Raw genomic sequence first — 25,618 nt, forward strand, 5'->3', positions numbered from 1 at the left:
ACAGGATTAAGCTTGGCATATTTTATATTCTGACCAACCTCCTACGTACAGTTTAATCGGTGTGTGATAATGACTCTGGGTTAGATGGTAAACAACCATGTGACTAAAGGTCTTGGCAGAAAGACAGATGTTGGTCAGGTTTAATAGGGTTGGGGCCAGCTTGGAGCCAACAAGGAGCAAATGTAAATATGAAGGGATGGAGCCAGGTGATTGATACATTAATCTCCTGTCCAGCCCAGGGTATCACAGAGAGATTACAGGCTGGCTGACCCAAACCCACTGTTCTGCCTTCTGGATACATTTTGCCTTATGAGCTCCCTAGAAGTTCTTGGTCTTAAAGGAAGAGCTTAAGGTAGAATTAATGTTACACCTTCCCCAGATTGCTACTCAGGGAGCTGAACCTGCTCAATGCTGGGTTCAGTCAGAGCCTAATCTTCACCTGTGGCCTCTTCACCTGTGGTTATCATCTTAACGAAAACCAGACCATTAAAGAGTATATAGAAAATACAAGTAATACATTTCTGAAGAAACTTGTTAATGAGTGTGGAGGCCGAGTCCATGTCATTGATAAGGACTGGAGTGAAAGAAGCAACAGTTTTTCTCAATTGCTTTGGAACATTTCTTAAATGACTACTAACACCTTTGTAGCTACTGCTCCCATCAGAATACAGTACAACTCTTCCTTTCCCCCTTCCCCCTAAACTGCTTTTAAACAAAAGCTGTTAGAAACTAACTTAGTGGAAATGTGTACACAAGACTTTGCATGAGGAAACATTTTGTCTGACTTTGTTATGGTGAAATTGTTTCTCTTAACTTCTAAATTAAACACGAATTAAACCTTTCTATTTACAAAAATTAAATGTCTATTATATTCTTTTCAGATTACCTGCTTTGTTTTTCTCAATTGCTTTGGAACATTTCTTAAATGACTATTAAAATTTGCAACACGATTGTAATCTGCACGCCATAATGTAATTTCTGCACAGCAGAACATAATTTCTCATTGTTTCACAGAAATTTCCAAATGTTTTAGTACATATATGCAAATGGTTTCGTATAATTGTAATAATCTGGCACAATTATCAGTTGCCTTAGTCTTGTTGGTCAAAATAAATTTTGTAGTTTCCCATTGTAATAATTTTACACCCAAAACTATATATGTATGTGATTATCGTGTTAGTCACCACATGCAAAACCATTAACCAAGTTTTCAAAATGATTTAAAAACATGTCCCCTAAATTGCAGTGATATGGTTAGGGTTAGGGTTAGGCTTAGGGTTTTGGTTCCCAGAGGACATGATTTTGTTGCTGTTGTATTGCCATTTTGCTGTTTTTGTGTTTTACAGCGCTGTGTGACTTTTTTGTTATTGTTTTGAGATCTAAAGAAAGAACATGTGCATGCGAGTGCTTTCTCTTTCCAGTGAACTTTACATACTGTAACATAGAGTCTTGCAATGTTGGAACCGGTGTTTTTTTACATCAGTAAGTATCAGTTTACTAATGAAAATGATCAGTCACAAACAAGGGAAAGTTGGATGATTTTCAAACTATCAAGGAAAAATATAATTTGGAAAACCAAGACTATTATAGACATCTACAAATAGCCTACGTCACTATTTCAATCAATCTATCAAACCTTACTCGTTAGGTATAGACAACCCTATACTGAAAGAAGTTTTAAGATCATACTCTTCAGAGTCGAGTAAAAGTATTATATCTAGATTATATACGTATATAAAAGTTTCATAATGAAAAAATCACACTCTACTTGTCACGCCCACGGGGGCGGGACCTGACAGGTGCAGCTCATCAATCACCAATTAACCTCCCGTATAAGCTGAGCTGGCACAACACGTCCTCGCGAAGTATTGAGCCGATATTTAGAAGCCATACCAAGCGTGATTCTTGTCTCTCGTCTACCCTTTTTTCTCAGCCCTGTCTGTTCACCGTGTGTACCATCCTTACCTTCCCTCCATAGACCCGCTCCCGACCTTAGCCTACCTGTCCTGCTGAGCCCGGCGTCTCCTGTCTCCCCCTCCTCGTGTGCCGTGGTCCTGTGCCTTCCGGTCGGACGGACTTCCCGGTTAACGAACCCTGCACCCGAACCCAGACCACGAATCCTGCTCGTCCCTTTGGTACCTCGTCTTCGGCTCCCCTCCTCCGAGATCGGAGCAGTCTCTGCGACTCTCCGCCCCGGCAGAGAATACCGCGCTCATTTGCGACCCGGTGCCGCTCTTCCCCTTTGCTTGTTCTCCGCAGCCCCATTAAAGGCTCCTCATCCCTGCATCCCTGGATCTGTGTGTGACACTAGGCTACTATATATGTTAAAAATAAATGGGAGCAACAAGGCAATTTAGATATTTCAGAGAATGAATGGGACAATTGCTGTAAATCCCAATGGAAATGTACCAACTCATACATCTGGAAAGAATTTGGCTGGAAATGTTTAGTTAGATTTTTTATTACCCCTATACAAAAAAAAAAAAAAAAAAACACACTACAGGAGGAGACTATGAATGTTGGAGGTTATGCAGGAATCAGAATGCTAATCATTGGTACATATTCTGGGATTGTTCATTTTAAAAGAAATTTTCAGTTGAAGATAAAATTCTGGAAGACATTTTTTCGACGAAAATGCCATTCCAATTCTCTACTTTCATTTTAGGAAATGCCAAAAATATTACAAAACACTGGCTACTTCCAGATCCTCCTACAATAACCGAATGGATAGATATTGTCAATGAAATATACAGTGGTACCTAAGAACTCGAATTTAATCCGTTCAGAACTCCGGATCGAATCCTAAAAAGTTCGAGTTCTGATCGACTTTCCCCCATAAGAAATAATTGGTTCCTGCAGGGCCACCAAAAAATTACACCGAAATATGTTTTTTTTTAGCATTTAAACACAAAATGAACAAAACAAAACAAAGAAACAAGAAAAGCATATATTGCACTAAACACATCTAGGCACATTTATCAAAACAGTCATTTTTAGAGTAAGAAAATAAATGTATCCAAACAATGTGTAAAGTAAAAAAAAAAAAACAAATAAACAATGTGTCCTGCCCCGATCGTCCGCTCCTTCCGTGTGCCATAGAAAGACATCCAACAGAATTAATGATTTGATTTAGGATTCCAACAATTTCTCTATAACTAAAGAAAACAACTGTTTAACTATAATCTGTATGACATAAGCGACAACACAAGAATTTTCTCGCTGCACGTTCCCTATACTCCCTCCCCCTTTTTTATTGTTTTTTTTTCCATGTATGTCCCTTCATGTAAAATAGTTAAAAATTTCCACAGAATGCTATGGATATGTCAGCAAGCGGCCAGCAGGCGAGCAAGGAAGCAGGAGAGCGAGCCGGTAATACGGACAAACGGGGTTTAATCGAGTCAAACTGACGAACAAAGCACTGCACATGACAATACAATGACGGAACTGGGGACTACTGACGCAGACGAGGACTAAATACACAAGACAAGCTAGACTTAATAGGACACAGGCGAGCACAATCAGGGTTGAACACGAGGTAATGAGGGGGGCGTGGCACACATCGGGATCGTACGGAGCAGGGTGTGACAGGATAAGTGAAACAGAACAATTTTATTGTATATTGCTATATGACGAGAAACCTTGATTATTAATGTATAATCATTGGTGTATTGTCCTGTTTAAAGAGAAAATAAAGAAAATGATCAGTCAGTGACAATGAGAAGTGGGAGCTCAGAGCAGACTTACAGAGACACTGACACTATAAGCATTTTGGCTCATAGTTATTTTTATTTTGGTGGCATGGACTAAGTCATTGGTGGAATTATTTGCTTTTGAGACATGAGTTAATTGTTTTGCGTGAGTTACAGGATTTGATAGCTAAACCATACTGTGGCGCTTTATGTATTAACCCTATTGTCACGCCCTGCTCCGTCCGCGCCCGATGTGTGCCACGCCCCCTCATTATCCACATGTGCTTCCCCGATCGTGCCCAGCTGTTCCTTGTTATTGTGGTTTGTCCTCTGTATTTAGTCCGCGTCTGAGTACGTTACCCGAGATCCGTCACTGATGTTTGTTGATGTTTACTGTCGTGTTTCCCCGGTCCTGCTTCCAGAATAAAACCTCGTTTGCCTGCATTCTCGGCTTTGCTCGCTTGCTTCCCGGCTTGCTCGCTCGATCACAACACCTATAAAGCCTGCTTTATTAAATAATTGCCAGAAAATCCTGATTTTCAGAGACTTTTTTTGTTTAACAAAACAAAAAAAAAATTGAAATATGACCTGGATATCCCATTTTTCTTTTTCTGTCATATTTGATACAACAGGTATTTCTGGACATGTACAGATCATATTTTGTCAACCATAAAGATACATTTTTGTGCCTTTACAAAACACTTGGCATACTTAAACATGTTTTACAGCATTTGACAACTTTTATGAGTATTTTGCAACATTTTTGGGCTTTCTTTCTGTCTTCCTGGGCAGTGCTTGTATCTCTGTCTTGTTTCCTATGTTAGTAAATGGTCAGTGGCCATCCTTTCTCACATTGATCACATCTAGAGGCATGGCAGTGGTTCATCTTTTGTGTGGGGTGATTTCTCATGCTTACTTTTCATGGAAGGCCAAAAATTTCTGTTTTTGTTTAGACCAGGGGTGGCCAATCTTATCCGCAAAGAGCTGGTGTGTATGCAGGTTTTTGGGATAACCTGTAGGTCAGCTGTTCAAACCCAGGTGTGAGGACTCTTCAGGCAATCACTCCTCTAATTAGTAATCTAATTAGGGAGTTGCAGCGAAAACCCGCATACACACCAGCTCTTTGCGGATAAGATTGGGCACCCCTGGTTAGACAAAGGTTATCTTTGGATCTTGCACAGTAGATATGTGAGAAGTGGCTTCCTGGGCATTTCTGTCTTGTTTCACATGTTGGTAAATGGTCAACACAATCCTTTCTCATATCAAGAGGCACAGCAGAATTTCCTGAATCATTTAATCAGTAATAAACTGATTAAAATACATGCAGGGAGTCCATTCTGACCTTTCTACAGAGACATCAACATATCCATCAAACTCAATATTTGGAGGATCAAATGACACTTTTCTCCACCTGTACTCTTTCTTTTTCAATTTGCCCTGCTGACTGCTCTGTTGTGCTTTGTTTTGACTGTACTGGTGTGTCTGATTCTTCTACACCAGGGGTCGGCAACCCTAGGCACGTGTGCCACAACTGGCGGCACCCGCGGGACCCAACGCACCGAGTGCGGCGCGGGACAAGATTTGGTGGGTGAATGCGGGCGCGGGCGGTAAGGTCCTCATGTATGTGCGGGTTGCAGGAGAATAGAATTAATCGCGGGACTCCCGCAAAATGGAATTATCTTAAAATTAATTTATTAAAAACAAGTACTCTATTATTTATCTACTGCACAAAAGCAACAAGAACGACTAAATTAAAGGTTAACGCTCTGAAGCAGTATTAGGCCAAATGCTTTTCTGTTTGACCACTTGAGAAATCAACGTTTATTATTATTTTGTTTCATTGCAATATTATTAGCCTATTTCTAACTGTTCTGAGTGTATTTCTATGTTCTGAAAAGCTCCTCGTTCGTGTCCATGTTCATCATTCCATTTAATTAAATTCAAATAAAACGAAACATATTTGTTTATTTTCCGTTTCTTTTTTATATACACTCAAAAGGGAAGCAAGTGAAACAAATAACAGAGTAGTGGGAATAAGTGGTAAAAATAAAACTACTTAGCCTATAGCCTATGTTTACCTGCGGGATTTTGCGGGCGGGAGCGGGACAAAACTTGAATACTGCGGGCGGAAGCTGGAGAAAATAATATATTTTTTGCGGGAGCGGGACAGAATCTTGCGGGAGCGGGCAGGAGCGGGACTGAAAAATTCGTCCCGCGCAGGTCTCTAGATCACAACCCTAATTATTAAACACATTAAAAAAAATTCAGACGTCGTCTATGATGTTGAAATGCCATTTCCTGCTTTGGTTTGACTACTCGATGGTAGCCCCGCCCCCCGTCGTTAACATGGCACGCGGACTAACAAGAAAATATATAATTGGCACTCCATGTCAAAAAGGTTGCCGACCCCTGTTCTACACTTTCATCATTCATATCTTTATTACTACTATCTGATCCGTCTTTATTAGGCACTCCCTTAGGACTCCATTCTTCACTACTGTCATCGTCTTTCTCCCCTAACTGCTCCAGGTTTCCATCAATTATCATATTCAAGATATCTTCTACACTGTACTTTTTTGCTGTCTAAATATACAAATCAGAATCATACAAAGAATACAGTACATCGTTACGTTTACAAACTATATAGCCTATTGACTATTTGCGATCAGCATAAATGTCAAATTCTTCTCAAAATGTGTACTAGAAGAAATACTCAAGCTTAAATTGAGTAATATATTAGTTGTTGTTTGTATTATGGTATAAATAATAGAAATTTGATCACGAAATTGACTAAAACAACAATTGATGCACTGACAAATAAAATACATTTACATACCCATAGTATCATATTTGATACACAATTTTCACCAACGTTTTTCAATAAAATATTTCATGATATATTAAGTTATTATGAGTTGTTTCACACTAATAAAGGCTAATTTTGAAATATAATCAATTTTCCCTAAATTGCGCCTACGGTAACTGTTGCAAAAATAGGACTTCTTATTCCGTGAAAATCCTGCCGGCTACAACCTGCGTGCAGCCGTCTTTGATTCTTAAAAAATAAAGAGACGTTTTCCACCTGCAGTACATAAGTCATCCACCAGGGGGTAAAAGACATGTATAGGATTATATACAGTACAACGGGTTTTTGAGGAAAGGGGTAATTCTATTACTGACGTAGAGGTCTTAGAAATATTTGTATCAAATATGATACTTCTGGCGTTATAGGGTTAACTGAGAATTTTGAGAAATGCTCCTATATTTGTGAGAATGTTAAGTATATTTCATGACATGTGCCAAGGCAGCCAAGGAAAACAGTGATTAATGCTAAGTGATTATCTTAAAGCAGTGATTGTCTTTATAATGATGTATTATTTTAAGGTACCTTTGTTTATAGTTCCATGTATTACTATTATTTCTGTAATTACATTTTTTTTACAGTTTGTAGTAGGGGTGTGCAAAGCAGCCGGTATTTGTATCTGTATTTGTATTTGTTGAGGGGGGAAAAGTATTTGTATTTGTATTCGTATTCGAGTAAAATTCAAAATAGGCGTAAAAATCCAGTTTTTTTGCGTTGCACTTCTAATTTACGCTATAGTGTAAGTATTCTTTAATTATATCCATTATAATAATTATGGATATGCAGTAGACAGAGTAACTTAAACGTACCATATAACTCCTACAAGTGCATACAATTCGACACAACTACACAAGCATTGTTTTAACCTTTTTAACCAAACGTTAACGTTACTCTGTCAACAGCCTATTGTCTAAATTACCGAGCTAACAGAGCTACGTAAACAGAGCGAACATGAGAGCACCTGATTGCAGACGTCAATAATGCAGCGTAATGGAATAATCTCCCGATCAAACTCTGCTTCACGAAAGTTATAAAATGCCTTCGGAACCCAGTTAAGGTACAAAAATCTATTCAACAAAAATAGTGATACAGTTAAGTCTTTTTTCGCTCAGCCGAGCCTTCTCTGTTACTGTGTGGAGCAGCCTGTGTCAGTCACCTCTTTTACTCCCCCCCCCCCCCCCCCCCGACTCCTGAACTCACTCACTCACTCACTCATCCGGGCATGCACTGCGGTCTCAAGAGGAAACGCAGCTTTTTGATATAAAGTTTTTCTTGTTCCCGAATACAAATATTTTTTTAAGTATTTGTTCGAAATAATTATTCGTAAAAAACACATTATTTGTGCCTTTCCGAATACCGTATTCGGGTTCGGCTCCACCCCTAGTTTGTAGGTACTTATGAGTTTAAGTGTTAGAAATGGTGCTGTTCATCAAAAAATGGCAGAAATACTCAAACACCACTGAGGTCATGATCTGGAGACATGGCCAGAAACCTTCCTAATGGGTGTGTTTTTCTAGAAACCAGAATATCACACGGGCCTTCTGTATGGTGAATTAACTTTTGGGGGCCGGGAAGGTGTTTTCCTCTTGGCCTTATTGGATGAGCTGGAAGAGTATATAAGGTACAATGAAGTGTGTCTAGGGGACATTATCCAGCACATCATACTGAGGATCATCCTACTACTGTAGCCATAATATCCAAGTCATTTTCCTAAAGAATTACAATCCTTCACTATTATCAAGAAAACATTCAGCTGTCTTGGTGAGTTATATATTTGCATGTATGATTTTTTTCTGGAGATTTTACTCTTTTAAAGCTTCCTTGATGAGCATATATAATAACTGCTATGAAACATGGCATTTGGGCATTTACTGCAGCTGCATAGTTTCTTTTCCCTGTTGAGCGAAATGCCCTTTGATACTGTCCAGGGAAGCAGACTTATTGGGTTATTAAAGGAATAGTTTGGTTGATCATTTATTCCTGTATTATCAAATTTAACTGCCAGCCCACATGACTTTTGAGTTACTAGACCTGTAAACCTGGACACGTCCTGAAACTCTAAGATCTTAAGTTAACTGATATGATGTTTAAACCTGGTCTATAATTTACTTGCCTGTTTTCATTACAACATTCACGAACACATTAATCCATGATTTTCACATGCAGATACAGATACTTCACATAAAAATACATCCAGCAAGAAGGATCTTTCTGTGACCTCATACATCAAAGAGCAGAAACATGGCAGGTAGGTCACTCACTATTAGTATCTGACATTCACTGAGATGCTTTTTCTGAAATTATTCTGGTAAGTTTGTATAATTGCCACACTAATCATGTGTCGTCCTTCTGAAGATTCTAGCGAGCTGAGGATTGTCATTTTTGGGAAAGCTAAGTCTAACAATAGAACTGTGAAAGACCTTCTTGAAGAAAACCTTGAACAAGGAAAGATTAATAGGAGAAAAGTGAAAATGATTGAGGCACCAGGCATCTTTGATCCTGACAATAATGCTGAAGATCTAAAGAAAGCCTTAATTTCCTGTATTTTTGATTGTGCTCCTGGTGTGCATGCCTTCATCTTAGTGATGAAAGTAGGCAAGTATACTGATGAGGAGAAAGCGCTTGTGAGTATGATAAATATGTGCTTTGGTGAGGAAACCCTGAAGTACACAGCTCTCCTGTACAACCACGGCCAGTGTCTTGACGAAGGCCAATCCATTGAAGATTTCGCAAAAACCAACGATGACCTTAAGAAATGCGTTGAAGATTGTGGAGGCGGAGTCCATGTCATTGACAGCAAGAGCTGGAATGAAAATGGGAGGAACAGCACAAACTTGAAAAATCTAATAAAAAGCATCGGTGATATCATAAACAGCCATGACGGGGGTTACTACACAACTTCGATCCAGGAAGGAATTGAAGATATACTACAGGATATCATAAAGAAAATGGATCCAGGGGAGACAGAGCCAAAGGCAAAAGCCATTAAGGAAATGATTAAAAAAGTGACCCCTGTCCTAATACGCGTACCAGCCTTAGTGCTGCTTTCAACACTGGTGGGCTTCAAAAATGGCTTTAAGAATGCTTCTTTGTCTGATGTTAAGCAGATCATCTTGAATACCATTTTGGGGGCAGTAAAAGGTGGAATGGCTACCATAAACGCAGTCAAAGGTTCATCTGATTTATATGAGGTATCAGATGAACTGAAAAAAAAAATTAAGGAGACAAAGGGAGAGTGTTTAATACTATAATGCAGGGGACTCATTCATCTCTGAGATACACAGAACCCCAATGCACCTGAGCATCATTACTGCATTCCTACTATTATTAGCTCTGCTACCCTTTTTGCCACTCTTACCACCTTAAGTAGCCTAAATTGTGCTCAATCACAGTCAAGAATTTGCTTTGTTTTTTGATTAATGAACCAGCAGCAGTAGGTGCCGCCTTAAATGCCCCAAAAGCATTTCTGCCGCCCTTTTCTTTTTTTAATCTGATCGCTTCTATTGTTACCCAAGCACCAGGGAGCATTTTTAATGTAACTATGATTTTACAAATGCGCTTATGTTTGACCAAAGCTAACCTAGTTCACACTAGTGACTCACTGTATTCACTGATTTTACATTTTACATTAAGTAGTTGCTTTTTAATTATCGCTTTTTTTCGTAACTTAATTTTCAGAATGCCAAGTGGAATATATTAATTACACTTAAGTAGAAATAATTGTATTCATGCAGTTGTAAATTGTTATGTTTGGAGTAAATTCATTAGATGTCATACATTGCAATAATCCTGAAGCTTGCTGATTAACTGAAAGGTGTCTATTACCATAAAGAGAAACTGTGTTCGGGGTTATTCCAGAGAAATCATTTGGGAAATATTTAGCATCATAAATAAAGTCATACAGCTATACATGTGTGTATGTGGGTTTACTGCTTGTGTGTCTGTGTGTGCAATTTATTTGTATTGATGTGATTTGAAACAGGTGATATCAACAGGTGATTGTAATCATGATTTGGTACAAAAGCAGTATCCGCGAAAGGCTGAGGCTTTGAGGAGCAAAGATGGACAGAGGATCTCCAGTTTGTCAGCAAATGTGTGAGAAAATTACTGAAATGTTTTTTTGTTTTTTTTTTTGCCCACCACCACCCCTCTTCGGAGGACAACTTTATTTTACATGAAATTAAAGGTACAGTGTAAAGATTGTGGCCGCTCCGAACTCACCCGTCCTAGTACTGTGATTAAAAAAAACAAAGGGGGGGTGGAGGGGGACACAGAAACGACAATCGTAACAATAACAGACATCAATCACCATGGGGAGAGAGGGTGGAAAAAAACAAAGGTATACAGAAATAATAATAGGAATAATAATAAATGTGGGAGGGAGAAAACAAAGTGTAGGGGAATGCAGAGAACAAACAAACATAACACACATAACACTCATTAAAAGGACATCAAACAACAAACATTATAACAACAACAATATCAACAATAATAATAATACTAATAGAAATAGGTATTATATATATGTAGCATGTCCTACACATATACATGTATATTTCATTTCCTATATCGATAACATACGCTAAAAAGTAATAATAATAATGATACTGATTGCTCAACCTCGCATCACCCATTCATGTATGTGCAAGTTTGGACATATGATGATGCAAAAAAAAATCACGTGAGTTGTGGTCTGTATACACTAGGACAGGTTCTGACCTGGATCCAATATACACTTTGAAGTGTTGAAAGGCCAGTAACAGCGCAAGGGCTTGTTTTTGATGGTGCTGCAGTTTATCTGATGGTGGTTGAACTTCTTGCAGAAGAAACAGACAGGGTATATTAATACAGCACCTGCACCCGTTCCACTAGCATCCACATCCAGCTTGAATTGACTTAGTGAAGTCAGGTGCAGACAGAACTGGAAAACTATACAACAAAATCTTCATTACATCAAAAGCAGTTTGACAATCAGAAGTCTACACAAAAGGCACAGAGTTATGGAGATGATCTGTGAGAGGTGATACAATGTTTGAAAAATTCTTACAGAAGCTTCTGTAATATCCATTCATCCCAAGAAAGTGATGCAGCTCTCTTTTTGTTTTAGATACAGGAAATTTTGGCTTCCAAAGAGTGAATTAATTCCCTGACCAACCCGTTTTCCTAAGTACGTCAGAGTAGCTTGACCAAACCCATATTTAGGGTAAGAGAATCTTCTTTGAAATGTGAAAAATAGTATCTAAGGTACAGAGGTGACTTTCTAAATTATCTGCATAAATGATAACATCATCCAATTATCAACATTGGCTAAAACTCAACTCATTAAATGCTCGAATGTAGCAGGTGCGTTTTGCCAAAGGCCATAACTGTGCTGTAGGAAGGAATCTAAGTACACAAAACCTGAGATTTCTGACGCATGTTCAGTGAGTGGGACTTGCCGGTAGCCTTTCAGCAAGTCTAACTTAGTAACAAATTCCTATCTGATCCACACAATCTTCCATCCTGGTTTGGAGAAAGGACTCAGCCCTGGTCAAGCATAAACTTTTCTGTAGCCAGTACAGAAGCAAACTGTATCATCGGCTTGGGTACCAGTAAACATGGGGAACTCCAAGGACTAGAACTAGGGGCAGCGAGACCATGTGGAACATTCTGTTTCCTTTTTCTTGATGGCACATTTGGTCAGATTAACTCAACAGCCATTCTGCTTCACCGGGACATTATCAATGACATACTTAAGGACTGTTGTCCTAGAGGAACTATCAGAAAAAAGTAACAGATTTTTTTCAATAAAGTTGTACAAGAGCATTTTGAGCAGAATCTGATAAGTGAGGCAGTTTAGATGGGAGAACCAAGAGGGTTCCTGAGTTGGACTGACAAGTACATGGAAGACAGGCGTTTCCTAAACAAAGTCCATCAATCTCAGGGAAGTACTCTGATGGAGACAGACTCAAGGAAGTAGTAGTTACTGGAGAGACTGGTGAGGCAGTAGGGTAAGTTTTAGATTTGGATCATATAGCTTAAGCAGTAATACTTTACTCGAGGGGACACCAACTTAGTAGTAACTCAATTACTACTGAACTACTAATCATGAACAAATCATGAATATAGTTAAAAGATTCAGTAATGATGAACAAACGTGATATCAGTTCTTAACTAACACTTAGTTTGTGGTTAATAAGTAATAGCATTGAGAGAGAGAGAGAGAGAGAGAGAGAAGAGAAGGAGCGCACACTGATACAGCGTGTTGCCGCATCCACCTCTTGCATTAGAACCTGAATGCAGCTGTAGGGCTGGTGATACCTCAGCACTACACTAGTTCAAATGGAATACATCTGTGTAATTTATTTTACGGTGGCTAGAGTGCCAATCCTGCAGATTTAAGGTATGAAGGTACTCTAGTGAAACCGATGTACTGAAGATGTCAGTCCAAACCTTAATAAAGCTGCTCCTTTTCATCATTGTTCTCAATATCAATGCCATAAAAAAAACATTAAAGTCTCTCAGAATACTCCTGCCAAGACTGCCTTTTATCTTGCGACAAGTCCTTTATATGTCCAAATGTGGTCAGGTCACATCGGATACCATTTCATCGCAAGCTGGGTTGATAAACTCCTTTGTAAACAAGCAGGCATGAGCCAAAATGTGGTTGCTGCATTCAAATATGACACAAAGTAGGCCTTAAAAGCTGCAAGGTTTGTTTTTTGCCTAGTAAATTTACAGGTGTGTTTATGGAATTCTGAAAAAATAATAAGCAGATTGACAACATAACTTTGCTTTATCACGATATCCAAAAAATTTCACAGATATATACATAAAATGTTGTTCAATACAATCGAATGCCTTGTGAATATCTATAAAGAGAACAAATATATTATCCCTCACCAGAGCAGCACAGTCCAAAATATCTAAAACTAACCTACCGTTGTACATAATACGCCTGCCAAACATAAGCCTCAAGTGCGTCTCATCAAGTACATAATTTAACGAGATATTAATTTTGTCGCTGAACAAAGAGCAATGATTTTATAATCATTATTCAATAACGTGATTGGCCACCAATTTTCCAGTAAGTTGTCTTTTTGTGATTTAGGTAAAAGGGTAATTGGGCCTTGGCTGCCGCCTCGTTTTCATTAATGTGTACGTTGGACAATGACGTCAGCTTAATACAATACACGCCATTTATAGTGATGTGTTTATCCGTTACTTTCGTGTAATTGTTACTACCGAGTACTCGGCAACCCAGAATTCGTTACTTAACACTCGTTACCCAATACTCGTTACCACTTGGGTTGGCTACGCATACAATAACGAATGCTGCTACCTATACTACACCGTAGTCCGTATGCCTAGAGTGCTCAGCAGGGCCGTGCAGAGACATTTAAAGGGGCGGGTGCTCAAAGTTAAAAAAGATAGAACAGGCTGAATAACAACAACTCACATTCATGACGAATCTAATATGGAATTATGTGGATATCCATATTAGATCGTTTTTAGTGAAATAAAAGCCCTCCAGAAAAGAAGGGAAAAGTCCTGTAACTTACTTTAAAACAAAACATGTTCCCAAAAACGGTGGACAGAGCTACAGACCCCCTTGTAACACCCTTACCCAGTTAGCTAGCAGTTAATGACCACCACTACTTGTGCAGTTCATAAAAGGACAGGTAATGTTTGTCGCGCTGTTGCGCAAACAGCACGCTCATTTATTTAAATTCATTTGTTGTTATAGACTATTGTGTGCGCTGTACACCCTATTTACTGTTTTGTTGCAGTCTGCATCTTCCAATTAATTTGCCTGCTTCTCCTCCAGCTCCGCACCACCCAGCCTGCAGAAAATGCGCGTGCACTTCGCGAGCTCGTACCCGGCTCGTAACGAGCGCACTCTGCCCTCAAGGGCGAGCATTGGTTAATGGCAGTCATGTGACTGATGCAAGCCAGATCCTTTTATTTAGCAAAATTGAGATTAATAGTTACATTTTATTGTTGAGGGGCAAAGACAGGGTTCCATACGCACATACACATAAAAAAAAAAAACAACAACAACAACAACAACAAAAAAAAAAACCCAAGAAAAGGGCACTTGAGGCATCCTGGAGGAAATGGGCGGGTGCTCAAGCACCCTCCGCCCCCCCCCGGTCTGCACGTGCCTGGTCAGACCTGGCACGTGAATCAGGGGGGGTTTAACCCTCATCCTACCCACATATTTTATAAACATGGGCTACTGACTGGGGGCATCAAGAATAATTTACTGTAAGAAGCAATGATAATAGCGAAATAATAATGACAAAACATTTTTTCTCAAAGTATCATTAGTTATGTAATCAATGTTATCTAAAGATGAATGTTACTAATATTATTATTACAATTAATTTGCATATTTTGTCAAATTAAAATCTATACTTTTCTTCAATACAACGTGCAGCTTCTACCCCAAGCACAATCCACATTATTACTTAAAAGCTTATTGACCCTCTGATTCTGGTATCACTTACTTTTCAGTAAATTCAAGAAAACATTATGTATGTTGTATTTGTATGATGAAACCAATCCTTGAGCCCAATATAAAATAACTGAAATAAATACACAGTCATTCAAACTTCAGCACTTTTTAATTTTGTTTTGTCTTTCTATAAAACCTGCAACATCAGATCTGGCCAGTTCTGATCTGCTTGCCATTTTGCCTAAAGAACAAATGCTGTTGTTATCAAAAACTATGTTATATAGCTATATTCCAGATTTATTACAGCCAAGCACATCTCGGAGCTTCGAGGAACCTCCGTCTACTTGCATTTCCCTCCTTCCCACTCTTCCCTCAAATACTGTTACATTTGTGCTTTTTCCACACTAACACCCTGTCTTGATCATGAAACTTACGCCGCATTATTTACAGGAACGTCTAACATCAACATTTGCAGCCATTAATTCATAGGTGGTAGTAACACTGAAATGACCCTTTCTATGTCAAAATAAAGTAACACTGTGCTTTTAATAATTAATTATTATTATTATTTTACTTAACCGTTCCTTCCTCCCTTTCCTCCGTCTCTGCTTATTGACGTTTAGGAAAGTGCCAAATATAAATCAACGATGCAAAATTTTCAACCCAAGACAGACACAACACTGAAAAGATGACAAAGACACTGTTTAAATAGTAAGTATATGATTTATTGTAAAGCTCTTATCTCATTTTATCTTAACTTAGCATATCTTATCCTATTTTATCTTAGCCGTTCCTATCTTATCCTATCCTATCTTAACTTAGCATATTTTATCCTATTTTATCTTAGCTGTTCCTATCTTATCTTAATTTAGCATATTTTATCCTATTTTATCTTAGCTTTTCGTATCTTATCCTATCCTATCTTAACTTAGCATATCTTATCCTATTTTATCTTAGCTTTTCGTATCTTATCCTATCCTATCTTAACTTAGCATATTTTATCCTATTTTATCTTAGCTGTTCCTATCTTATCTTAATTTAGCATATTTTATCCTATTTTATCTTAGCTTTTCGTATCTTATCCTATCCTATCTTAACTTAGCATATCTTATCCTATTTTATCTTAGCTGTTCCTATCTTATCTTATCATAACATAGCATATTTTATCCTATTTTATCTTAGCCGTTCCTATCTTATCTTATCCTATATTAACTTAGCATATCTTATCCTATCTTAACTTAGCATATCTTATCCTATCTTATCTTATCCTATCTTAACTTAGCATATTTTATCCTATCTTATTCTATCTTAACTTAGCATATTTTATCCTATTTTATCTTAGCCGTTCCTATCTTATCTTATCCTATCTTAACTTAGCATATTTTATCCTATCTTATCTAATTCTATCTTAACTAAGCATATTTTATCTTATCTTATCCTATCCTATCTTAACTTAGCATATTTTATCCTATCTTATCTTATTCTATCTTATATAGGTCTACATTAACAATTAAACAGTATTTCTATTATCCCTCCTACCCCGGCCATAGCCCACAAGTCCATCAGCAATAATGTCTCTATTGTCATCCCTCCTACCCCGGCCATAACCCACAAGTCCATCAGCAATGTGTCTGTCATTCTTCCGTCTCCGGCCATAACCCATGAGTCCGTGTATCCTGTCTACAAGTTGCTGCTCTGCGGATCGCTGACGCTGCCCCTGGCCCCTCTCTGGTCGCTGGGCGCAGGAGCTGTTGCTGTCCGTGCCGTGGAGGTACTTTAACTGGGGCCTCTTCTTAGTGGCTCCTGCTTGCTCCTGTGGGGGTGGCCTGCCCCTCCCGCTCCATCGGCAAACCCTCTGACCACGGACAGCCTTATCAGTATTCTGTTTTAAGACAAGGAAAGATTATTGATATAGAACATTTTATGCTCTAATTATGTTCTAATAGGGTCTCTTAATTAAGCCAGGGCTTTACCTTCGGCATGTCACACACTCTCCGTGTCGAACCAGGCTTGTCCGTCTCATCCATCTTCATCACGTCTTTTTCTTTCTTCTTCTCGCTGTTGATCTTTTCCGGAATTTTTTCTGAAAAAGATTCACAATCCTTCGCTGTTATTTTAACTTTAATTTTAATTTTAATAATAATCTTAACTACTTTCATATCTTTGCTCTCCATTTTATGAATGCTAAAAGTCTCCAAAATACAACCGCTGCTTAAGAATCTCGAAAGAAGTTTGAGAAGATAAGTGCATGTGATTCAAAAGTAATCAAGCTGTTGTCACGGGCGTCCATTCGTACCATAACAGACAATGCGATCCTGTGCAGCTCATCGGCGACTTTCGGCCGCGTTCGGCTCGGACTGACCGGTCGTAGGTCCGATTCGGCCGTAAGCAGGTTGCCAACTCTGACACATCTGGCGCGAGACTCGGGCTTTCAGACTCAAACGCGCACAGCAAGAAATCTTATGGCGAATCTCTTAATCCATTTTAAACCTAAAATTGGCTACCTCAAAAGCGTTGGGGCAGTTTGCAAACCCTCCAGACTACAAGGTAATAAAACTGTTATATACTTGTAAATACGTGTGTAGACTTGTCTCGAATTGAAAATGTCACGCCGACCAGCTGACCAAAGTTGGCAACCCTGCGTAAGTCGGCCCTTTATTTTATATGCAAAAATTATCATATGCAGGGGGCATATAACTGGTATGAAAGTACTCATAGAGTACTCACTCACGCGTATTTATTCTATGTGCATTCGCACTGTTACGACAAGAAATCACTGTGCATGTGAAAGAAGTACAAATTATCCACATAAATGTTAAGATGCACGGCAATTTTTCTCATAACAGCATGAATGCACATACAATAAATACGCATTTCAATGACAGGACTGGGGAAACATACTTTGACGCGGACTTAAATACATAGGACTAATGAAAACAACTGCAAACAGCTAATGACATCGGCATTCCACACTAGTTTAACGAGGGGGCGTGGCACACGGGAGGAGCGGACGAGCGGGGCGTGACAATTGTAAGAGACCACCTTGAATTGAACACTTGTGATATAAAGTATTGAAGTATTTTCCCCCCCTCCCCTCCCTTTTATCAGTATGCACTCTGCATGGCCTTGGTATGTCTTGAGTATTACGAGATGCAGAATGAACTGTTTATATTATATGCCTATATTATATCTTTATTTAGGCCATAATATGTGCTCTTGATGTGTTGTTTTCCAGTGAGCTGGAGGGATTTGACAAAAACATCCTTTTGGAAATGCGTGAGGAAGTAAGTTCTTTTATTTTTGAAAAGTAGGGTATTTGTAAGATTTGCGACACAACAGAGAAATTAAATATGTTTCACTCCTCGGGGTCAAGACTCTGGTCTCCAACTCACCGCTCTCTGTTACATCGCCATTTTGTCCGATAGTATTATTGGATTTTTCTATGCTATATTTTTTTATATGTAGTCATTGTGTGCTGTATAAATAATTATAAATAATACTTTCTCTTCCTTGTGATGTGTGTTTGTGCTTAATCGTATTAAATAGGAGTAAAAGCAACCGCAGTTTCCTCAGTAATGTATTTCATGAACTGATATATAAACCCATGTATGCATTCAAGTCTCTGTCATGGTTTGTACATAATATTTGCAACAACAATTACAAAAATTTAGCAGACTATGTACTACAAGCCTCTCCAGTTATAGCCGCATCCAAATTCATATATGATATATTTGTATATGTGTGTCTCAAAGGTACCAACATTCCTACAAAACCACGAGTTACATAATATATCCAAATATAGGGTATTTCAGTATGAGTCCTGATGCATTATGCATACTGCTGTACTTGCCCTAAACACGGTGAGTTTATATTAGTCACAGAAACATCTTAGCCAGTCATTACTGTGTTGTTGTCACATGTTGAACTCGGCAATTAAAACCCCTTGTTTTTGGTCTGTGAGGGTGTAAAATGTCTCTCCTTTGTTACCTACAGTGAGACTTTGGTTTACAGAAATATACATGAATTATATTTATTTAAAAGGAAGACATTTTTATCCAAATCCACATTAATATGGTAGGGAAAAAACATTATGGTCATATAGTTGTAATGAACTTGTGATGAATGCTGCAAGGCTGTATTTCTGCTCACCACCTACAGGTGCATAACTGATTATACATTACATTATAAGAGGTAAATAAAGCACATGAACACCGTAATCTCAACCGATCAACAGTAAACCTTCCTTAATGATACTACGGAATTTAATACTCAAACATTAATTGGCAGGGGGTGTAGTGTTCCTGTATAAGCAACATAGCAAACAGGAACTGTAAAGGTTATTTTAAATTATGCACAGTATAAATTAAAACATAGCAGATGGGCGCCCCATCCTGGGTTGTCCCCCGCCTTGCTCCCATAGTGTCTGGGATTGGCTCCGGACCCCCTACCACCCTTAATAGAATAAGCGGTTGCAGAAAATGGATGGATGGACTTTAAATATTATGTTACCTTAGGAACAGCAGTATGTCAGGTTGTCTACAGAGCCCATGTGGAAATCTCTGCCTGTCTTCTTCAAATTGACTGGCAGAGTGCCCCTAGACGCCTTGATACTGTGTGATCCTTTAAATTAGGACGCATGGCAAACATTAACTGAATAAATAGTTCAACATTTGTACAAACATTTGTATTTTTAAAAATAGAAATAGAAAATAATGATGTTGATTGATTGACAAATGCATAAAAAATTGGAATTTTAAAAAGCACCTGTGAGATATGACAAAAAATATATACGTCTTTGCAGCCCCCAGTTGGTTGGATGAGGGTTAAATGGTTGCCAATCATCTTCCCACAGATGTTGAGTACTCTATGGCCAGATGGATTATTCTGGCATAAATGTCGCCTGAGAGCAGGGTAACTGGGGCTAGCTTGGGGTAGATGTGGTCTGAGAGCGGGGCAATTGGGGTTACTTTTGGGTAGATGTGATATAAGAGTGGGATAATTGTGGTAGATGTGGTCTGAGTGTGGGATAACTGGGGTTAGTTTGGGGTAGATGTGGTCTGCCTGTGTGATAAATGGGGTTAGTCTGGGGTAGATGTGGTCTGAGAATGGGGTAACTGGGGTTAGTTTGGGGTAGGTGTGGTCTGAGAGTGCGGCAATTGGGGTTACTTTTGGGTAGATGTGATCTGAGGGTGGGATAATTGGGGTTAGTCTGGGGTAGATGCGGTCTGTGTGTGTGATGAATGGGGCTAGTCTGGGGTAAATTTGGTCTGAGAGTGGGGCAATTGGGGTTAGTCTGCGGTAGTTGTGGTCTGATAATGGGCTAATTGGAGTGAGTCTGGGGTAGATGTAGTCTGAGAGAGGGCTAATTGGAGTGAGTCTGAGATAGATTTGGCCTGAGAGTGGGGTAATTGGAGTGAGTCTGAGGTAGATTTGGCCTGAGAGTATGGTAATTGGGGTTAGTCTGCGGTAGATATGGTCTGAGAATGGAGTAATTGTAGTGAGTCTGGGGTAGATGTGGTTTGAGAATGGGGTAATTGGAGTGAGTCTGGGGTAGATGTGGTCTGAGAATGGGGTAATTGGAGTGAGTCTGGGGTAGATGTGGTTTGAGAATGGGGTAATTGGGATTTGTTAGAGGATGATGAACCCCCCAGACTCCTGGTTGATATTTGGCTGACGTTGGTTGATGTCTCAAATTTGTCATTATTTTGTGCTTTTGACGCTTTGCCCTCTGTAATCAAAGATCTGTATCACGCATCAGCAGTGACTCTACAAAAGTCAGATTGAAGACAGGAGTCTATAATAACCTATAATAACACGTCTGTAGATAGAGACAAGATGTTTCAGACGAGGCTGGAGAAAGTCAGGCAAAATCTTTCACTTTTACATTTTTATTTAGATAATTCACCCTAAAGCTCTTGACTTGATAGGTTATTCAGATTATTTTCTACAGATTAGTATGAAGTCTCTCCTGTATTGAATTTGGTACATCAGAGTGAACAGGGATACACCCTAGTGTTTAATATACACATACGTGATTGCATATGTGATGTATGTGTACCTGAAGGCAAGCACAAGTGCAGCTTTCTGATTGGTGCATGCGTGCATATCTCTGATTGGTGGGTTAGACATAAAGTGGATTACACTTCTAAAGGAACATAAATCTTAAAAAGCTCATTGACACAGCTGTGTAAGTGATAAGGTCGGGTTACTGGGTTACTGACATGGGCAGTTTCTGCCGTGTGTGTGCTACGCTTTGCTAAATCTAACATGACAAGTGGAACATTCTGTCTTTCTTTCACTGTTTTCACTCTTCCAATTAACACTCTCTCTCACTCTCTCTCTGTCTGGATCCAAGTCTTCTCTCTAAACCAGAAAACTTACAATCATTTAACCGTAATTTCCTAACTCAACTCCATCTTCTCGTAGTGTTTTGCTGTGTCAGTATGTCATTTACCTTCCTCTTCACCTAGTTTACAGTAACACTATGTGACGTTACATTACAGTTTTTAAATCACTTTCAGAAAGGTTCGCTTGATTGATGATTAGCAAAAAGGTATATTTCTGTGCAGATACCAGATAACTGAGATAGTAACTCATTCATCTTTTCGCCAAAGTGCAACACAATCTCACCCACGCAGACAACAGGAAGTGCAGTAGCAATGCTGGACTGATGATTGTAACTGCCAGTTTCTCTGGCTCAATTTCAATGCTCCATTAAGAAGTTTTCTCTTAATTACTGCTTGACTTGAAACATGTTTTTGCTCTGAAGATGGACAGTCGCACAACAAGCAGGTGCAAATGCAAGTCACACGTGTGAGTCCATATTTACACTCTGAGCTAGAGTCTGACACATGGTATTAGAAGGACTGGCCCTGGCACATGCTATACACCATCGCTAACACAAGGGGGCGACCACCACTGTTTACAAAAATCCATCATGTGACGTATTCACCAAGTAATAGAAGACTAGACTACAGGAAACTGCAAAGATTTCCCTCTCTGCCCAAACCCAGAGGTGATCCATCTACTGTATTTCTCCCTCATGTTCCCCTAGGAGCAAAACTCATCACAGAACTAGTCCAAATGCACCTAGGTATCTTTCAGAAGAAGATTTCATAACACTTAAATCACCCCTTATTAGACAGAAACACTGTGAATGTTTATTTCTGGAATGTTGAAGTCACTGGTATGGGATGAGCTTTGTCGTGATTGGTTATAACAGGAAGAAGCAGACTCTGATAGGCTCATCACTTCCTGGCTATATCAGAATCATCTAGAAGGCTTTTGGCTGCTGTGTTGCTTCTGTGATGAGTTGATGGACCTTGTCATTGGGTTTTGAGACGTGGGGCCATCTAATGTGATTAAATAAAAAAAAGTGAATTATTTTCTAAACCGGACGCAAGGAAGGTCTCAAAAAGAGGACATGTCCAGGGAAAAGAGGACGTCTGGTCACCCTACCTACTTGTGTTTATGTCAGGGTCAGCCCCACTGTGGTCCTTCCGTGCCCCTTCCCCGTTTGACCAGCAGGTGGTGCTGGTCATTCCGTCCTTCACGTCAGTCCTTGTTCTCCCCTGTCTCCTGTCTGGTCTCGTGGCTCAATGTATTAAGCATGTGCTGTCTGTTTGCCCCTCGGTCCCGAGTTCCCTCTTGTCTTATGTTTGAATCCTGCCTCCTGTTTTTGTATTTTGCTCCCTAGTGTTTCAGTTGAGTTTGTCTAGTTATTGTATTTGGTGATTTTGTATATGGTTTTTGGTTTTGTTCCTTGTGCCTCTGCTTGTGTCTTTACCTGTTTAGATTCCCCAGTGTTAGTATCTGTTTCCTTGGTTAGTTATTAGTTTCCCTGTTTTCAGTTCCTTTTGAGTTCATTAGTTTCACCTGTGCCCTGTTTCCTTGGTTTTGTTAATTAGCCTCACCTGTCCTGTGTTAGTCTCGTTACCCATTAGTATTTTAGTTCCTGCCTGTGTTCAGTTCCCCAGTGGTTCATTGTCTTTGTCTAGGTTGTTCGTGATGGCGTGTTAGTTAATTTGTATTACTTGTGTTTCATGGTTTGTTTCTGCGATTCCCCGTATTAGTTGTGTAGTTAGGTTTTGTTAATTAATTTTGCTAATTAATCCCTTTTTAGTTTTTGACCCCTCGTGGTCCTTTTGGTTTCTTTGTGTTTGTAGCTTTTCTGTCTCTTGTAATAAACCCTTTTTGTTCTTGGAGCCTTTTCTGCGCACCATGCCGCGTTCCCGTGCCCGAGATGCCCGCAACCATGACAGTTTAGACATGAACATTAGCATTCCGCTAATAAAAGTAATGCTAATTCATGTGCTTCTTTGTAATTTGCATTTGTATCTTAATATTATAATGTTTGGCAGTGATAGAGAGTATGAAAAGAAAGGGTCAGTCTCAGGCGGGAATTCAGTTTTTGGCCAAAAGAGTGAGTCTGCCAGCTTTTCAGCCCTAAGTTTGATTAAAAATCATTTACGAACAACAATGACAGAAGAGTGTTTCAGTCATCTTGGGTGCTGAGTATTGAGTCCCGACGAGCAAAAGCATTAGACATAAATGAATTTGTAAGACGGTTCAGTTCCTGTCACAAAAACTGACGAATGTTGTTTTAGAAGAGCAAAATGTACAGTAGTCACCCACATGGAACTTTGTGATTGTGAGAGAGAGTATTTGTGAAAAAGTAAAAAGGTTTTTAAAAAATGAATACAAAGCTGGATTTTCTCACATGCTGTGTGTGTTTGTGAGTATTTTGTCTATGTACAGTAAAATGTATGTAAAATTGGTAAGGAGATTTACTGTGTAAGCCTTTTTATTTAAAGTGTTTCAACATGGTGTGACTGGTGAAATGTATAAACCTTACCAAATCCATGGATTGTGTGCAAGGATATAGTACAAATACTTGGCCCCTCTATGAATATTGTGGCCCCTTGATGGCCCCTTAGACAAATCCTAGATCCGCCACTGTAAATAAGTACCTCTCACTATGTCTTCCCCATGTGCTTATGCTTTATGTGGCTCTGCACTGCCATCTCCTGACAGCATAAAGTAATTGCACCCAAGACATGCCTAATTTCCACAGCAATATGGCATGTTCGTGTTCATTATAACCACATTCACAGTGCCTCCTGCTGACAGGCTTGATCTTAGCACATTGCTATGAGCCTTCAGTCAAACTGAGACAAATCTGTAGTGCAGGAGCAGTAGTAGGAATAGTGGGTGTAACTGCGGGGGTTTCGGCTGCAGCAGGAGCCATAGGAGAGGGGCTGAAAGAGCCAGAACTGCAGACGGTGTAGGAGAGACTGCAAAAAATGCAGCTGAAGTTGTGGCAGAGGTAGCAGGAAAAACTGCAAAAGAAACTTGGGAATTCGGGCAGAGACTGACAAAAGCAAAGGAAACACCTTATAAAAAACTGTAGTAGATCAAATGCAAGAAAGCAGCCGCTTCTGTGATAGATGCAAGTACATAGCTGATACATTAATTATATGCAAGGAAAGAGCCGCTTCATTGATTAAGCTGCAGGGCAGGCAGGACTATCTACTGTGACAGGAGTGTGGGCAGCCACACAAAGACTAGTCAGACCTGGAGAATAAGCTCACACACAGCTTCAGCAGCGACTCTGCTAAGATGGGATGACTCTTCCCAGCATGAATGCAATCAACTGTGATCAAATGCTGCACGTGAATCAGGGGGGGTTTAACCGTCATCCTACCCACATATTTTATAAACATGGGCTACTGACTGGGGGCATCAAGAATAATTTACTGTAAGAAGCAATGATAATAGCGAAATAATAATGACAAAACATTTTTTCTCAAAGTATCATTAGTTATGTAATTAATGTTATCTAAAGATGAATGTTACTAATATTATTATTACAATTAATTTGCATATATTGTCAAATGAAAATCTATACTTCTCTTCAATACAACGTGCAGCTTCTATCCCAAGCACAATCCACATTATTACTTAAAAGCTTATTGACCCTCTGATTCTGGTATCACTTACTTTTCAGTAAATTCAAGAAAACATTATGTATGTTGTATTTGTATGATGAAACCAATCCTTGAGCCCAATATAAAATAACTGAAATAAATACACAGTCATTCAAACTTCAGCACTTTTTAATTTTGTTTTGCTTTTCAATAAAACCTGCAGCATCAGATCTGGCCAGTTCTGATCTGCTTGCCATTTTGCCTAAAGAACAAATGCTGTTGTTATCAAAAACTATGTTATATAGCTATATTCCAGATTTATTACAGCCAAGCACATCTCGGAGCTTCGAGGAACCTCCTTCTACTTGCATTTCCCTCCTTCCCACTCTTCCCTCAAATACTGTTACATTTGTGCTTTTTCCACACTAACACCCTGTCTTGATCATGAAACTTACGCCGCATTATTTACAGGAACGTCTAACATCAACATTTGCAGCCATTAATTCATAGGTGGTAGTAACACTGAAATGACCCTTTCTATGTCAAAATAAAGTAACACTGTGCTTTTAATAATTAATTATTATTATTATTTTACTTAACCGTTCCTTCCTCCCTTTCCTCCGTCTCTGCTTATTGACGTTTAGGAAAGTGCCAAATATAAATCAACCATGCAAAATTTTCAACCCAAGACAGACACAACACT

At 39.1% G+C, this 25,618-nt stretch overlaps 1 protein-coding gene and 2 long non-coding RNA genes across 3 annotated transcripts in view; 2 read left to right on the top strand and 1 right to left on the bottom strand.

The window, feature by feature from the left end:
• LOC140582328 (uncharacterized) overlaps positions 1 to 18,547 on the top strand; it is a 160,697-nt gene extending 142,150 nt beyond the window's left edge. The window contains exons 2-3 of the long non-coding RNA XR_011985261.1: positions 15,613 to 15,700; positions 18,225 to 18,547. This is a non-coding gene — a long non-coding RNA (uncharacterized lncRNA). The remainder of the gene's footprint in view (positions 1 to 15,612; positions 15,701 to 18,224) is intronic.
• On the top strand, positions 8,159 to 10,461 carry LOC111845822 (GTPase IMAP family member 7-like). The gene is made up of 3 exons (XM_023815500.2): positions 8,159 to 8,313; positions 8,719 to 8,800; positions 8,908 to 10,461. Exons 2-3 carry the CDS (start codon positions 8,794 to 8,796, stop codon positions 9,801 to 9,803), a joined length of 903 nt encoding a protein of 300 aa, XP_023671268.2. The 5' UTR covers positions 8,159 to 8,313; positions 8,719 to 8,793; the 3' UTR covers positions 9,804 to 10,461.
• On the bottom strand, positions 15,693 to 18,048 carry LOC140582325 (uncharacterized). Its single transcript, XR_011985258.1, has 2 exons — positions 16,963 to 18,048; positions 15,693 to 16,871 (listed from the first exon to the last, which is right to left on the bottom strand). It is a non-coding gene; the product is annotated as an uncharacterized lncRNA (long non-coding RNA).
• Positions 18,548 to 25,618: the final 7,071 nt, after the last annotated feature.

This window comes from Paramormyrops kingsleyae, chromosome 24, assembly GCF_048594095.1.
Source record: "Paramormyrops kingsleyae isolate MSU_618 chromosome 24, PKINGS_0.4, whole genome shotgun sequence".
NCBI classification, from domain to species: Eukaryota; Metazoa; Chordata; class Actinopteri; order Osteoglossiformes; family Mormyridae; genus Paramormyrops; species Paramormyrops kingsleyae.